General features: G+C 38.2%; 2 protein-coding genes and 3 pseudogenes across 2 annotated transcripts in view; 2 read left to right on the top strand and 3 right to left on the bottom strand.

Moving 5' to 3' along the window:
• The window catches only part of LOC126630535 (uncharacterized), a 59,084-nt gene that overhangs the window by 24,558 nt on the left and 16,232 nt on the right, over positions 1-18,294 (top strand). The gene's annotated exons all lie outside the window — the stretch shown is intronic.
• The window catches only part of LOC126630467 (receptor-like protein EIX1), a 29,224-nt pseudogene that overhangs the window by 9,528 nt on the left and 1,402 nt on the right, over positions 1-18,294 (bottom strand).
• On the bottom strand, positions 8,155-12,881 carry LOC126628660 (pectinesterase 1-like; annotated as a pseudogene).
• LOC126628653 (DUF724 domain-containing protein 3-like) lies at positions 14,282-16,232 on the top strand (annotated as a pseudogene).
• On the bottom strand, positions 16,243-18,237 carry LOC126628644 (receptor-like protein EIX1). The gene has a single exon (XM_050298415.1). The coding sequence runs from the start codon at positions 18,235-18,237 to the stop codon at positions 16,243-16,245; it is 1,995 nt and encodes a 664-aa protein (XP_050154372.1).

Below are 18,294 nucleotides of genomic sequence, written 5' to 3'. Positions count from 1 at the left end.
CCATTTCCAAGCTGTCATTTGGTTTAAGGTTTTGTATTTTGCTTTGCTTCTATGCATTTGAATTTCAATGTTTTTGTCAATTTGCATTTTTATTTGCATATTCCAGCAAAGATAGATATTTTTTGGCCAACCAGGTGATGAAATGTACAACCCGTACTCTCCTTCATGCCACCAACCAAGTGATGAAATGTACAACCCGTACTCTAATATCATTTGGCAACTTGTCACTCATGCCACCAACCAGGTGAAGAAGGAACTCATCTTCATGCCACCAACCAGGTGATGAAATGTACAACCCGTACTCTACTTCATGCCACCAACCAGGTAATGAAATGTACAACCCGTGCTCTAATATCATTTGGTAACTTGCCACTCATGTCACCAACCAGGTGAAGAAGGAACTCATCTTCGTGCCACAAACCAGGTGATGAAATGTTCAACCCGTACTCTCCTTCATGCCACCAACCAGGTGATGAAATGTACAACCCGTACTTTAATATCATTTGGCAACTTGCCACTCATACCACCAACCAGGTGATGAAATGTACAACCCGTACTCTCTTTCATGCCACCAACTAGGTGATGAAATGTACAACCAATACTCTAATATCATTTGGCAACTTGCCACTCATGCCACCAACCAGGTGAAGAATGAACTTATTTTCATGCCACCAACCAGGTGATGAAATGTACAACCTGTACTCTCCTTCATGCCACCAATCAGGTGATGAAATGTACAACCCGTACTTTAATATCATTTGGCAACTTGCCATTCATGCCACCAACCAGGTGAAGAAGGAACTCATCCTCGTGCCACCAACCAGGTGAAGAAGGAACTCATCATCGTGCCACCAACCAGGTGATGAAATGTGATGAAAGGTGATGAAGGAACTCACCTTCGTACCACCAACCAAGTGATGAAAGCAACTCACCATTCATTCCACTTACCAGAAGACGAGTGGTACAACTTGTACATGTGAACTCCTAACATTCACAAATAATAAAAAACCCTCAAGCTTGACAACTCAACTAGGGGAGCACTTATGCCCAACAAGAGTTATAGTCACCAACAAAGTCTTATAGCAAGCCAACAACAACTTCTGTGCATGGCATACGAAGATCAAACTATTCAGCCCTTTTGCATCTGCTTAACATTTCCCCTCTATAACAATGCAAACACTACAACTCATAGAAAGCTTCACACACTCTTGATCAAGACAGTGTGAACCAAAACCAATTTATGGTGCCAACAAAAGCTTCATCAAAGGAGTTCAACCACAATTCTCAAAAGCTTCACACACTCTTGATCAAGACAGTGTGAAGCAAAACCAATTTATGGTGCCAACAAGAGCTTTATCAATGGAGGGCAACCACAATTCTCAAAAGCTTCATACACTCTTGATCAAGACATTGTGAAGCAAAACCAATTTATGGTACCAACAAAAGCTTCATCAAAGGAGTTCAACCATAATTCTCAAAAGCTTCACACACTTTTGATCAAGACAGTGTGAAGCAAAACCAATTTATGGTGCCAACAAAAGCTTCATCAATGGAGGGCAACTACAATTCTCAAACTTTCGAGGCAAATTCAAGACTGTTTGAAGCAAATTCAATGTATATGGTTCATCCAAACCTTTGACTACTATAAGGTGTGGCTTGCATCACAATCTCTTACTCAACAGTGTGGAAGCAAAATTTGTATATGTTGTCTCTCCCACATTTTCAAATTTCTAGTTTCCCAAAAAAAAAAAAAGGAAATTCAACAAAGCTTCATCAATGGAGAACAATTACAAATTCTCAAAAGCTTCACACTACCTTGATCAAGATAGTATGAAGCAAAATCAATTCGTGGTACTCAACAAAGCTTCACCACAAAAGCTTCACCAACAAAAGCTTCATCAATAGAGGACAGCTACAAATTCTCAAAAGCTTTACACTATCTTGATCAAGATAGTGTGAAGCAAAATCAATTCATGGTACCCAACAAAAGCTTCAACTCCAAAGCTTCACCAACAAAAGCTTAATCAATGGAGGACAACTACAAATTCTCAAAAGCTTTACATTATCTTGATCAAGATAGTGTGAAACAAAATCAATTCATGGTACCCAACAAAAGCTTCACCAACAAAAGCTTCAACTCCAAAACTTCACCAACAAAAGCTTCATCAATGGAGGACAACTACAAATTCTCAAAAGCTTTACATTATCTTGATCAAGATAGTGTGAAACAAAATCAATTCATGGTACCCAACAAAAGCTTCACCAACAAAAGCTTCATCAATGGAGGACAACTACAAATTCTCAAAAGCTTCACACTATCTTGATCAAGATAGTGTGAAGCAAAATCAATTCATGGTACCCAACAAAAGCTTCAACTCCAAAGCTTAAACTTCAAAGCTTCACCTACAAAAGCTTCACCTATAATAGCTTCACCTACAAAAGCTTCACCCACAAAAGCTTCACCCACCACAAAAGCTTCACCTACAAAAACTTTACAAACAAAAGTTTCACCCACAAAAGCTTCACAAACAAAAGTTTTACCCACAAAAGCTTCCCCCACCACAAAAGCTTCACCCACAAAAGCTTCCCTATCGGTGTATTTAACACAATACACCACAAAAGCTTCACCTACAAAAACTTCACCCACAAAAGCTTCACAAACAAAAGTTTCACTCACAAAAGCTTCCCCCACCACAAAAGCTTCACTCTTGGTGTATTTAACACAATACGTTGAAATGAAGCAAAACTTGTTTATTAATATCTCCGATAAGTTACAAATATGTACATATACATGAATCAAAATAAACAAACAAGAGGGAGCTTTCACAAAGGTTGCTCAGGAGAAGTCTCAGCAGTCGGCAGAGCTCAAGAACGAAGAGGCACCAGAAGGTGATTATTCGGAGCCTCAGTACTAGGCAGAACCCCAGAATGAGGAGGCACGGAATGTTAAACATTTGGAGCTTCATTACGCGGTACAGCCCCAGAAGACGAAGGCAATAAATGCCTTTGGAACAAACCCACAAACCTCTGATGATCAAGTAAAATCTGACCATCAGATTCCTGAAGCTGGTCGAGCTTCCTCTTCATGTTTGTAGCATAGTCATGTGTGACCCTGTGCAACTGTTTATTCTTATGATTGAGCCATCTAATCTCCTGTTTGAGACTTATCACTTCAGACGCCAATGATTCAACTTGGAGGGTTCGAGCAAATAGGCGTTGGACCATATTAGACACAGAACCTGCACAATGAACACTGAGAGCCAGAGAATCCTTAACAGCCAACTCATCAGACCGTTTGGAAAGTAGTTTGTTATCTTTGGGAGTGAGAAGGTTCCTGGCCACCACCGCAACGGTCATATCATTCTTCATCACAGAGTCCCCAACTGTAAGAGGACTAGTAGGGGATAAGAAGGATGGGCGTCATATGTTGTCTTGAGAAGGCATGACTGCCTCTTCACCAAAGTTTAAGTCAAAATGATGATCGGATGTGCCAGACATTCTCAGAAATGATGAAGGAGAAATGAGCAATAAATCTCTGAAGTAAGTGGAAAATTCCTACAAGCAATAACTCTCTGAATGTACTTCTTGCACACAATTGGTGCCTTTATAAAAGAAAGGGTAACATGGTCGTTGGTTCAAAAATCGAAGAGGCACAACTCTCCGGATTCCGAAGAGGCATCACTTTTCACACGCAACATCAGCTCCTCGGGTACCACATATAACTTTGCCAAAGATCTCTAACAAAGTTTAGACACATAAATTTTAAATGTCCAACTACCCTACTATTACCCACAAGGGTAAAGGAACATCACCATTACTTAATAATTAGAAAGTCTCAATGTGTGTCAACCTCCGTGCTCCGTGGCAAGGCAGACTGGCAAAAATGCCCAACATTTACTCACATTCGAGAAAACACTCCCAACAAGATTGCTTGCTCAAAAATCGAAGAGGCACCATTTTCCGAATCTTGAGAGCCAGACTCCCAACAGGATTCCGTGCTAAAAAATTGAAGAGGCACCGCCCTTCGAATCTCAAGAGCCAGACTCCCAACATGATTACTTTCTTAAAAATCGAAGAGACACTGCTCTCTGAATCTCAAGAGTCAGACTCCCAATATGATTGCTTTCTCAAAAATCGAAGAGGTACCGCCCTCCGAATCTCGAGAGCCAGATTCCTAACAGGATTACGTGCTCAAAAATCGAAGAGGCACCCCCTTTGGAATCTCGAGAGCCAGACTCCCAACAGGATTACTTTCTCAAAAATCGAAGAGACACTGCTATCCGAATCTTAAGAGTCAGACTCCCAACATGATTACTTTCTCAAAAATCAAAGAGGCACTGTTATTTGAATCTCGAGAGCCAGATTCCCGACAAGATTGTTTGTTCGAAAATCGAAGAGGCACCGCTCTCCAAACTTCGAGAGCCAAATTTCCTTGGATAAAGCTTGTCTGCAATCTTCACACGCAACATTGGTTTTCTAGATACCACAGACCACTTTTTCAAAGTGCTCTGACAAAATTAAAACACGTGAAGCTTGCAGCTCCCACTACATTGTTATGACCAAGAAGGGTAAAGGATAACACTGCTACGTGTTGTTAGGGAGACTCCTATATATGTCAACCTCCATCCTCCACAGCCAGGAAGACCTGTAAATAAAAAAAAAATGCTCAAATTTTCTTCACATCCGAGATGGCACTTTCAACAGAGTATGTCGAAATACTCAGCTTCTTTTCCTCTCGATAATACCTCTGCAAACAAGCCACACCATAGCAAGAGTATCTCATATCATCAGGGTTAAAAGCAAGAGTATCCTATATCATGCTTTTTCCCTATCTTTTCCTTTGGCCTTATTCTTACTTGCAAGACAAGGAGAAAGAGAGCAATCAGTCAGCACTTGGAATCAAGCTTCCAGTCAGGAACTGACTGCCTGGAATCCCTTGCCTGATTACTTACCTGGCATTGCTCTCGAGTACTCATCTTCAACATCTTATGCTTCCAGATAAGATACCACATCTGCCTGAGGAACAGATAGGGCAAGTGAGAATGATAGAAGGAAGTATGTGGAGACAAGCGTAACAGAACACGTGCCGATACATCCACTACTTTGTCAACAACAAAAGTATCCCATATCATCAGGGTTGAACGTACTCTAGATTTGATGGACTTGTTTTGACCCTCAAACTATTGAGTCGGCCTTATACTCTGGAGGAAACCAGAAAACCCTCCAGCCCAGTTCAAGAATAAGTTTGTGGAAAGTTACTTCTTCAAAAGTAAAAGTATCTTATATCATCTCTTCTCCATATGCTTCACCTTATCCTTGTTGTTTACGACACAAGGAGAAGGAGAACAATCAACCGGAGGTCGAAGTTGAACCTCCGGTCCAGGTTGCTTGCTTGGAAATCTGATTGCTTACCTTGTCTGTTACCTCATTCGACAAATCTCCTAGCTCGGAGACTTGGGGGACTTCTACTATAGGGTTTGTATCGCACTTGACCAAGCCCGAAACTACAAGTAAGCTTCAAGTGAAATTGATACACTACCTTGTGCATCTTCATCGGTTAAATATACCACCCTTGGATGGAGGAAAAGTACTTCCAGAGAAGATGTCGCATCTACATATGAGACATATAAGGCAAGTGAAAATGATACCACACTTCAGTACTTAGAAGTTTCGTGATTACTCAATGGCTTGGATCTTGTAATTCCCCAACCAAGGAGCTTCCCTCACTCGAGAACTTAGGGGAGCATTGTTTATACCATACTTGACCAATCCCAAAACTATTGAGCACCGGTCAACGTTATACTGTCAAGGACCCAGAAAAGTTTCCCTCTAACCAGGAGGTCAATCACAGCGCGACACGTGTCAACATCAGAAGCAAATCACAACACGACACGTGTCAATGTCAGAATGAAACTAGAAACTCTCTTCTATAAATAGATATCATTCTTTCACAATATTTCCTAATATCATTTGTACTAAATCATTCACTAGTACTCACTAAAAGAGAGCTTGAACCTATGTACTTGTGTAAACCATTCACAATTAATGAGAACTCCTCTACTCCGTGGATGTAGCCAATCTGGGCGAACCACGTACATCTTGTGTTTGTTTCCCTGTCTCTATCCATTTGCATACTTATCCACACTAGTGACTGGAGCAATCTAGCGAAGGTCACAAACTTAACACTTTCTGTTGTACCAAAGTCCTCACTGTTTTTGTGCATCAACAACATGCATAATATTATAAACAATTAAATAAAAACTATATATTCATGCTAAGGCTCAAGGCATCGCCCTAGCAAACGGAAATTAGTTATAAACAACCATAAACCAAAAGGAATTTTATTGAAATAGAAAAAAAGGTACCTTGAAAATAAACTTCAAAACTCTTTAGAGTAGTGCGCGCGTTCCCCCCTCTCCAATGTTGCGTGTTACTTAGAACCCATTGCTAAAAATCCTTATTTATACTACTCCTAATTAAAACCCTCATATGAAAAGGTTTTCTAAAAACTAGGAAATAAAATAATAAAATGATAACTAAAAATTACATTCCTATTATGACTAGGAAATCTGCCTATCAAAGGAGAAGTCAAGTTTCTGGACCTTCAGGGCTCCAAAACAGGCCCAAAACGAGTTAAATTAAAGATCAGGGCCTCCTTTTCAAGTTCTAAGAACAACCCAAATCCAATCTATCGTCTTCCAGCCCAAAAGTCGCAAACAAGCTCTCTAGCCCAATCTGCCAGCATCGTGCGCTGACCATAAATTAATTCACCATGATCAGATGCTTTGGGGTAAAATTATGAAATTTTGACATAACCTTCTTGACTAACTCATGAACCCACTCCAATTGAAATCACTCAAAAATTCCACCGTTGGATTACTTTATGTTCCCAATAAGTCTGCAAATCCTATATTGGAAATACATAACAAAGTATCAACATTCTACCAAAATAACCAATAAACTATAACTAAGAATAGGTTAAAATATATAGTATAATATGGACTCATCAGTCTCGAAGACAAATTGTATCTAAGGTGTAAGATTATTACAAGAAAAATCAATTTCTTGAGACAAAAAGGAAATAAAAACCTAGAAGAAAGGAATAAGGAGAAACATATCAAATTTTTACAACAATTTAAGTGTTGGCTCGACCCAACATGTAGGAGAAAAACTAGAATTTGAAGTTTGAAAATCCACCTAGCTAGGCATTGAAGAAGTAAATGTGTTCTCAGAACGATCATTGATGTCAAGTGAAGTAAGATTTGTGATGCTTTTCTAATATCTTCAAAGTTCATATCTGTGAGACAATATTTTCTACCTTTTCGGGACAGTGATTCGTGTGGCATTCTGATTCTCGCCTCAATTCAAATCCTGTTCATTCCGATGACCCATATGAGTATAGAGATCCGAAATGCACAAAAGCAATCCACCAGCTTTGGGTGGCAACTGAAAGGAGTCCTAAGCAGATATATTGACCAAGGCCGACCCTGTGAGCTTTGAGCCTCAAGTAGGGTCCTAGAATTCTCTACCCGCCGACTTTTTATACATTGATATGTATAAAAAAAATCCGTTAAATACAAGAAAACATGTCTATTTCTACATCAAGTATCTTAATTTAAAAATTAATATCAAATATTAAAACAGCCCCTATCTTTTATTACGTACCTCTACAAATTCTTCAGGGTTAGGTTTAGACTTTTCATGTTTGACATTGGAGAGTTAAGTTTCATATCCCTAACTTTTATTTGTATTTTTCTTATTTTCATTTTTAGAGGCATAACATTTATGTCCCTCTTTTTTTTTGTATTCTTTTTCTTGTAGTATGAGACATAATGCTTTTAGCTCATGACTAGGCTCTCATTACATAAAATTCTCCTTATACAGCCGAGGTTTTACTTAAAAAAAAAAAAAAAAAAACAAAGTCTTGAGGGGGAAAGGAAGTACTGGAGTGGTGGGGAAGAGGGGGGGGGGTTTAATTAGTGTCTTATAATTAATAATTTGATTCCAGATTTACAAGTCACTGATTACAAATTTACACTCTTTTTTTTCAACACATATCAATGTGTCACATGTAATGTACGTAATACATAGGCTTTTTCAGTTAACCTCACCTAAATAGGTAAAAAATAATTTCCTATATATTTTCAAACAATGCTACTGAGGAAGAAGCCATTTGGAACCCTGAATATTGCCAAGGCTGATGAAAGGTTTTGCTTCTGCATCGCTTAGTTTTCTGGTGTAGCGAGCTTTACTCGTTATATTTGACCCTTGACCCCAATTGTTGTACTCTCCATAGAACAAATTGCTGCTTACCACATAAATCAAATTAATATACATGGATTCCAAGAATAATAAAGCACTTTAAAAACAGTTGGGCAAAACAATGAGAAAGAATTTGCTTACGATTCACGTTCAGGGTGGACAATATCGCTATGTCGGTGCAGGCAACCACCACGTTGGGGCTGCTTCCCCAAGCCCTACCCAAATATGTCCGACGAGCATACGTGGTGCCAGTTATTTTGCAATGCACAAACGAAAATCCACTATCCTCCGAGGGACTATCCCTTTGTTGTGCCGTTATCACTGTCAAATTCCGTTTTACGACATGCATCTCAGTGTTCTGCACCAAATTATCACACTGTACATGAGAAGATCGAAAATATGACATGGGTGGGTCGACGATAAACTTATACTTCTAAATATAACATTAACAAATAAAAGACACTTCATAATTATTTAAGTTGATTATGTAACTCTACGTTGCAATATGACATTCAACCCAAAAAATTTCTCACGGACTTTAATTACGTACCAAGTAGAGGGATTTTCCTTTTCCAAATATGAAATCTACACTGCCTTGAATTAATGAAGCAGTCTTTGAACAAATGCAACCCCTTGTAATCATAAAGTGTGTCCTGATATCGGCTCCGGCGCTGAACTCTACAACAAAACAAAAACAAATCCCTACGTTAATCTATTAATTTTTAATTGAGAGTTTTAACGAAACACTTTCGGTACTGTTCACTTTTAACGAAAAATGACATTTTACCTTTCCTGATACTATTCACTCACATCTTTATTTGTGATTTTTCATTAAAACTAAATAGTACTGAGAACTTTTTGTTAGTTTTCCTTTTTTAATTACCATCAAAATGACGCTCTAAATGTGAGTTTGGAGAAGAGGAATACAAAGGGGACTCTCAAAAGTAAGACTCTCAATGCCCAACACTATAAAATAGGACATTCATACACCCACTTTTATCTTCCACACATCTTTATTAATTTTTTGCCGTTGATATTGTTCAATTCATTTGATCCGACGGTCAAAAATTAAGAATGGTTTGAAGTAAAAATGGGTGTGTAGATAGCATTACGCGGAAAACATGAGGTGACAAAAAGTCTACGAAGAGCTTCACTTTTGAGAGTCCCCTTATATAGTACTCTCCTTGGAGAATTACGTACTATAATAACAAGATTAACAACCCTAAAATAGTTTGATTCCACGATCAATGTGCCACTATACACAGTCCCATACTTTTGTGTCGTGCCATCAAATGTAATATTTGGCATACTTTTTGGTGATCCATAGAACGTAACAAAAGGTTTGTTATGTGGAATTGTGATTTTCTCGTTGTACACTGTCATGCCCCGATCCCGACATACGTTCATGATCGACACATGATGTCAACAAATACCCGTATCTCTGACATACCCAGCCTCCGGGATATGTACAAAGCCTAATTCAATACTCAGATTGTGTTACAATTTTGTATATTCTACGGTTGCATCTAACCTCCTCGTTAGACTGCCTACGTACCCTCAATAGGGATCAAACCTTTCATAGTTTAACCTTTTTACTACACCTGAATATTCCTCACATAAACCGCCATGTCTCAACATAATACACAATTCAGCGCATGCAACATCTCAAGGAACAATCGACGAAACGCAATAATAATCTACAACCATATTGGTCAACGGTTTATCATAATCATAACAATTACTTCCAACAGCATCCAATAATCACACCAAATAATAACACATACCACACATTGAAATACAAGGCTAGAGCAACACAATTCGGCCGAAGCCTACATCTCTGAAGCTGAAATCAAATCCAAGGAACCAAGACACCAAAGGGATTCCGGACCACTCACGGAATCCAAATCAGGATACGATTTCGGACCATCACTTAACAAAATTGCGGAGTAGAAGGGATTCCGGACTATCACTCAACGGAATCTCGGGGTATCATGCATATAGAATCGAACCACTCAATGAAATACAAGCTGGATACGATTCCGGACCATCACTCAACGGAATCGCAGAATATAAGGGATTCCGGACCATCACTCAACAGAATCCGAACCAGGATACGATTCCAGACCTTCACTCAACAGAATCCAGACCAAATTATGATCACTTATCGAAATATACCAAGTATAACTAATCATCACCATCTCTAAAATGCGTATGGTCCCCCATCGCGGATATACTAAGCAGGACCATCTAAGTACCACTGCTACCTGGTGCAATCAGTTTAGCACACCTTCTACCCATACCTCAACCCTGATGAGTTACAACGTAGGCACCTATACTATCAACTTCTCATGGCCACTAACATACATATCATGCAAGAATTTAAATTCTACAGAATACCTCTGGTAGGATTCTAGCATCATATGGTCATAACCTTCATCATTCATATCATTCATATTATCAAGAAAATAACTAAACACATATATATCACAATATGATTTCCCGTACACGCAAATCGATGTATATATTATCTGGGATAACTCACTAACCAATATAGGCCCACTAAGCCCTACATAGTCTCTAATAATATTGAATTTAATATTTAAGATCAATTCGTAGTGTATTGACCAAAAGTAAGCAATAATTAGATTAATACATATAAGGTTTCCCAGAACCCCCTTTCCTTGAATTTGATTAATTTTGTTCCTTTGAAGAACCTAATCGGGACATAAAGTTACAATCAAAAGTATAAATACAAGTAACACACCTCAATAACCAAACTAAGCATTTAAACACAAAATTAATATTATCTAAAGAAAGTACCTGATTTCGGAATCTATCACTCAAATAATATCACTCAAATAGTAGTAAAGAAGATTAGAAAGGAATCTGGAAAAGAAAATAGGTGTGGCAAAAACAGTACTCTGCTTCTCCACAAAATCTGCAGAAAACATCACTATTGGACCAAGTTTAGGCTCCCTTTGGAACATTCAAAACTAAACCAAATCATGTCATATTATATGGGTTTTGAAGCTTGTGTTCTGAACTTTAAAAGCATACAAAGTTCGTAGAAAACGGAGTTCTAAATTGGAAGTTCTGCCAAAAAGAAGAACGAAGTCTTGAAACTGGAAACCCAATTTTCTGCTGTTGTTTGGCAGCTCGCGACCCAAGTTTAAATAAGGTTTTGATCAACCAAAACTCAACGAAACTGAGAAAAAACAATTGGGTTACAATTATGAACATATGTACTTTCAACACACTAAAAATTTTCTCCAAAGGAGCACATAAAGACCTAGAAATTAAGGGCCAAAGAAGGTTACTCGAAACTTGAGTTTTCTTTGCGAAAAAATCAATTTTCTGCAACTTACGTAACAGCCCACTTCGAATTCATATAACAAATCTCAAAATACTTTTAGGTAGTTCAGAAGTCATGTATACAACATCCAAAACTAACATGACTCAAAATCAACAAGAAATTGACATTTTGAACCAAACCCTTGATCTAGAAATTTGATCTACACATCCAATCCGAATTACCCAACACTAATTCATGTTTAGACTAGTTCATTGAATGATAGAAACCCTAAATAGAACTAAGAACTCCAAATATATCATGGCAGTTTCAATTCAACTTAAGAAAGTTAAATTCGAAAATCAAGATAATGAAGTAACAAGGAATTTACCCTTCAAATCTCTGAATCATTCCTTCACAATCACGTTCTCTAACTCCTCTCTCTCCGATTTTTGTTTGAAGAAAGAAGGATTTTCTTCCAAAAGCTATGGAAAAGCCACCTCCTCCCTTTCTTTTTCTTCCCTTGCAAAGCCAAGAAGAAAGTGAAAGGACGTTCTCCCCATTCTCTTCCACAACTTCCTTTTTCCTTCCTCCCCCTGCTGCCACCTCATCCCCCTTCTAACTTAACTAATTTAACCTTTAACCCACATGTGTGAATTAATTAATTTCTACAATCTATAGCTCACAACTTCAAACGTCCGTAACTATACCGTTATAATTTGGACTCGCAAACGGTTTTCGCCTATGCGTTCGTGACCTTGAAATCTATTCAACAATATAAATTGTGACCTCAAAAAGTTCACGGATTTTAACTAATTAATTCCCAAACTTCAAACTTCGTAACTAATTTAATTAAAATCTAAATTCAAACAATTTAAAATAAATTCTTGAAAAATAATATAAAATCTCAATAATACAAATACGTATGTGATAACAGTGAAATCTAGGAACGGGATTTCACATACACTCGCCCTTTGATGTACACAAACACGCGTTTTGTGTTCCTGGCTGGAATGCTATTGATGGCGTCGGCGACGGTCTTGAAGTTTCCACCTCCATCTTGCATGACCTTGACAAATGACGACCTGGGGAGCATGCTCAGCTGCAACAAGGGCAGGATCAAGCGTTGACTTTCGTTCATTGTAGGTTTTCACATTATTATCGAACCAGCTAGCTACTTGGGAACTATCGGAAGGTATCGGTATCGTATCATCGGCGATGGCAGCGGTACTTGAAGTGAGTAGAATTGTTATTATCATCAGAGATGCATGAATGAACATGCATGCTGTTTTTCCGGCCATCTTTCTCTTTCTTGACGCACAATATATTTAAAAAAGTTAAAATTTGCTCGAAAACTATACAAAAACAATCTAAACTTTTCTGAAATCTCAAATCTACGTTTTTCAGCTTTATTCTACTGACTAGATACAGCAGTAGGTTGATGGTTGTTTATGAATGAATAATACCACAATCCATGATTATAGGATTGACCCAAAATATGTGAGGTTAGAGAGCTGTAGCTCTCGCACATGTTGATTTTAATGGCAATTATACGTTTCAGATTCTAAGGCTTTCTCCCTAATATTTTAGGGCCCTCTTGAGAGCTAATTGTATTACCTACTAAAAAAATGCATATTACAATTAAAAGTAGCTAAAGACAGTAATAATCCATAACCTTGTTGCACCATAGGGAGGGGAGCGAGAAACATTTTTAGTGGGGGCAACCTTAACCTGCAGTTATACTTAAGAAAAAAAAAATTAAAATAGTAGAATATCTTCTATAATCTCTTTTTTTTTTTTCCTCAAATTTCATTAGGCCAACTTGTATGCATTTTTTTCACAATGATCGCTTATTATTATACATATTATTTGGAAATTTCAGCTGATCAATTAAAGTACGTAAATATAATAAATTCAAGTTATATATGTCTTTTGTTTTATATTTATTTGAAGAAGCATGAATAATATGCTACATATATTCTCTGCCCTTATGTAAGCATCAAGTTTTTTTTTCCTTCGCACAAAACTTTAATAAGGGGCCGTCTCGTTGAGCTTTAGCTGCCTCCATCCTTATGAACCATTATAGTGTGTTGAGAGGTGGCAACGTTTATAAAAAAAAGTATGATTTTGGATAATCATCAGTACAGATGCAAGTGGTAGATTTTCTTGCTAGATATAATCTTTCTCTTTAATTTGTTGTGTCCTATGTTCAAATTCTCATATGTTTTTTTTAGTGTAACTTAGAGTAATAATATCGCTTGTAATAACTAAAGAAATATATAATTATTGTGTATTAATTCTGAAGTAATTCCTTAATAATTAATCTTCTTGGAAATATATAGGTTTGTTGTCTCTGTTAGTATTAATTTCTTTTGTCTCAGCCTTTACAATGATGCCAATTGTCAATTATCGTCAAAAACGAATTTAAACCATATTATTTTTCGTTTATTTTTAGGCTTGGCTCACTTTCCGCTTCTATAGTATAAATAATATCATTGGTTAAAAAAAAAAAAAAAAAGCGATGTATATAGGATGGGAAAATGAGAACTTTTTCTCTCCCCGGCACCCGCAACAAATCAAACCCTTTTTGACTGATTGATAACTTAGCAGATAGTAATTATCGGATTAAGATTCTCTTTCCTCTTAATTTTTCTTTCCTTTTTTCTTTTTTACTTTCAACGGTGAGGATTGTGTTGATTTCATAAAGTTAAAGAGAGAGAAAATAGAAAGAAAGAGCGGAGGGGAGGGAGAGGACTCTCACTCCCACTCTGCCACTTTCTCCCACACGGTGAATATTTTCTCGGGAAAGTGACAGAAGACAACTGAAAATGGTGGTCAAGAAAAGTCAATCAGCAACCCATTTGGGCAAGGATTCAAAGGTGAAAGTTTGCAGCAATGAAGATGGCTTCAAGGGCGCATGGTTCCCCGCCAAAATCATCGACTCCAAGCCCCTGATTCCGGCGACGAAGAAGAAAAGGATGAGCTTTTCCGACGGCAGCAGCAACTCCTTCTCACCCACCAGGCTGAGGTCCATTACGAGACTCTGCTCTCCGACATCGACCCGGACAAGCCCCTGACGGAGTTTGTCGAGTTGGGTCAAATCCGGCCGGTGCCTTCGGACGACAATGTCGACAGGCCCTTCGAGCCCGGCAACAAAGTCGACGCCTTTCACCTCGACGCGTGGTGGCCCAGGGTTGTGATCAAGCGCGAGGAGGATGAGTACACGGTGGCGTTCATGTACCCCCCTGATCTGCTTGTGGTGCGGCGGTCCGAATTGCGTTCTCACTGGGATTTGGCGGACGGCGTTTGGGTCCGAGCCAAAAAGGAGGTACAGGTTCTGGGTTTTTGGTAATGCATGTGGGTTTTGTTTTCTGATGCATGAATTTTCAAGGTTTATGGTTGCATGGGGCTTTTTTGTGTGTTTCTTTATGATTTTTTCTTTGAAGATTTGTGACATGGGTTTTCATGATTTAAGAACATGCAGGTTGTTTGTACATATTTGGATCTGCCTTCTGTTGTTTTGCTTTTAAATTCCCCTTTTTACTTTAAAAAATAAGTTTTTGTCCACCTTGATTGCTTGTTTTGGTCCCCAGTTTCATCATATATTGGCTAATGTTGTATTTCTCTACCTTGAATGCTTGTATTGATCTCTTTTGCAGTGAATCTGACTTTCTTCTAATTTTGGGAGAGGATAGAAAATTTCCTTATGCTATATATGGTTTGTCAATTGTCACAGACAGAAACTGATATTTTTCACTATTGTTTCATAGATGATGATGGGATCAAATTTCAGCCCTGGGACAGCAGTTGAAATGAATCCCAACGAAGAAAGACTATTTTATGCTTGGTTTCCAGCAATTTATCTTGGTCAACTAGGGATCGAATCTTTCTTGCTTCAATATAAGAAATCAAACAACAGCGATGTTAAAATTGTCGTACGTGGCCATCAGATTCAGTCTCAGCCTCCAAATTCGACTGAAAGAGATTTTATCTTGTTGGATAAAGTTGATGCATTCCATGACATGGGTTGGTGGGTCGGAGATATTACAAAAGTTCTTAAAGGAAACAAGTATGCGGTCACTTTAAGTTGCACAAAGCAGGAGATGGAATTCAACCTTTTAGAATTGAGAACTCACATGGATTGGAATGATGGAGGATGGGCTACAATGAGGCATGGAAGATGGATTACTGAAGTTCGGGTACGATGTATTTTTTTCCTCTTGTTTTATAAGGGGAAAGGTGATGGTCATTACTTGTTTCTTATGGGCAAGATGGTAATCATGTTTGAAACATTCTGTTTCTTGGAAATGAGGTCATTAAGATGTAATTTTATTCAGAAAGATTTAATGATGTCCATGTAAATTCAAGTTGCTATGCTGAAGAGCATTTGATGGATTCAAATTCGTTGTGTGACTAAAATTCTGGCGGTTATGTTCAGGAATTTCACTTTAGAAGGGTTTCTGAAGCACAATCAAAGCATTCATGTCCGAGTTCCAAAAGTGATTATAAATTACAATCTTGTGAGAGTTTCGGAAACTCTGATGTAGCTACACAACTTCGAAAGAAAACACCTTGTTCTAGGATCTCATTGAAAATTCAATCGAATCACTTGAGTCCTTGCACGGATAAATCACCTTATGGAGAGACCAAAAAGAAACAAAATCAGGGGAAAAATAGTGCAAGGCTTTCTTTTAGGTCCATTCAAGGATAATTGGGATCAAATGTTTTTCATCTTCATGATTTGGTTCATCCGGCCTATCACAGAAGAACTGGAAAACAGATCCAGAAAATGATGAATTGGAAAGATCTAGCCACATTATTGAGGTGGGAACAATAGGCAATGCACCAGTGAATTGGTTAGAACCAAGATCAACTGTTGAAAGAGGACCAGCAACTATATTTTGAATCTGCCCATACAATTGATTGCGAGAGAGATTCAGATACTGTACATGGAAAGTTAAGTTCCAAAACCAAGTAGGAATAGTACTTGAAATTCCTGTACCAGACAAGCTTAGTTCTTTTAATTGCGTTTGTGTCCGCAACCACATTGGCCATTCAGGCCCCAAATGCCAGGAATCCAGCTGCAAAATTTCAAGTTGAAAAGGAGGAACCCAATCTCGACTGGTTTTCAGAGTAAATGAGTTTCCTTTTGCAATGAAATGCTTCAACTTTGTAAGGTTGCTAAAAGACACTTCCGACACTGCACCTTCTAACGAATTATAAGATATTTCCAAATCCATTAGCATTTTGAGTTGACCAATAACTTCTGTGAAAGTTCCATTAAAATGATTTCCAGATATGTACAATTTTTCTAAGCTTGACAGATTTCCTAGTGACATTGGAATGGGACCTGATATATTAGTATACCTCAATGACAATGACTTTATTCCATCTGGACCACATTTGGACAAACTTTCGAAGATTTCGGATGGTCTTCGAACCGTGAAATGGTTCTCTGACAGATCAAGAACTTTCAACTTACAAAGATGTCCCAAGGAATTTGGGATTTTCCCTTCCAACTGATTACCATCCAAGTGAAGATTGACAAGAGATGTCATGTTTCCAATGGAACTCGATATTTCACCACGCAAGGCATTGTAAGAAAGAAGTAAAGACTCGAGATTGTTCAAGCTATACAACCATTCAGGTATGGTAGAATTGAAGTCGTTCCATCCGAGATCAAGAACTTTAAGACCAGTCATATTCTGAATGATGCTTGGAAGTTGTCCTGTAAGTTCATTGGATTCTAGACTCAATGCAAGATCTTTTTGGTTAAACAGCCATTTGGGAATCGGATCAAGACTAATATAATTGGATGACAAATCAATTTCCCTCAAAGATGTGATATTCTGTGAAATGCTAGGAATTGGACCTTGGAAACCACAAGCACTAAGATGAATAGAAACTAGATTTTTAAGACTGAAAACCCACCTCGGCATCAAAGAATTAAAAATGTTTCTAGAAAGATCAAGGACGACCAGGGAAGTAAAATTTGGGGTGGGTAGAGGGGGGATTTGATGAAGATGACAATAGGACATGTCTAACTCTACCAAAGAAGGGAGCATGTTTGTAACTTGCAACCAGTCAGATGCTTTGCTAAGATTTACATAACTCAAGTCTAAGTGTTTCAGCAGAGAAAGACCAGAAATCCACTGAAGGTTTTCAACCTTCAGATCGTTTAAACTGAGATTGAGATGGCGCAGACTGGAGAGATTTCCCAGTTTATGAGGAATTACTCCATCAAACAATGAGTACGCAAGATTAAGGTGTGTTAAACTTGTCATAGAACCAAAGAAACTAGGAATTTGTGTTCCACTGAAATTATTGTTACTCAAGTCCAAGAAGTTGAGATGCTTTAAACTGAGCAAAGAAGGATTTATCTTACCACCGAAGGAAGAGTCGAAATCCCAATAAGGGTTGGTATTATTAAGGTGCAGCTCCTGGATGTGGCCGGTCATGTGATCACAGACTACTCTTGTCCAACTACAACAGTCTGAACCTTCTTCTGCAACCCACGATGCAAGCTGATTGGCAGGGTCCTTGAGATCTTGCTTGAACATCAGAAGTGCTCGTCTTTCGCTCTCTTTGCAAAGTGGAGGCCAACCTGGATTTCCATTGCATAAACCAATACTGAAAGTACTGGTTGCAATGGCTAGAAACCTGATTAGTAGTAAAACAACTCTCATGGTTCTCTCCATAAAGTTCAAGTGTATGAAGCAGGTGATGTGTATGAGCAATGAACA

The sequence above is a fragment of the Malus sylvestris genome, chromosome 1 (genome assembly GCF_916048215.2).
Source record: "Malus sylvestris chromosome 1, drMalSylv7.2, whole genome shotgun sequence".
NCBI lineage: Eukaryota > Viridiplantae > Streptophyta > Magnoliopsida > Rosales > Rosaceae > Malus > Malus sylvestris.
Note: the sequence above shows the minus strand (reverse complement) of the source record. Positions and strands in the feature narration are given on the sequence as shown.

Coding starts and splice junctions, on each gene's coding strand:
- LOC126628644 (XM_050298415.1), bottom strand. CDS start 18,237: ATGAGAGTTGTTTTACTACTAATCAGGTTTCTAGCCATTGCAACCAGT.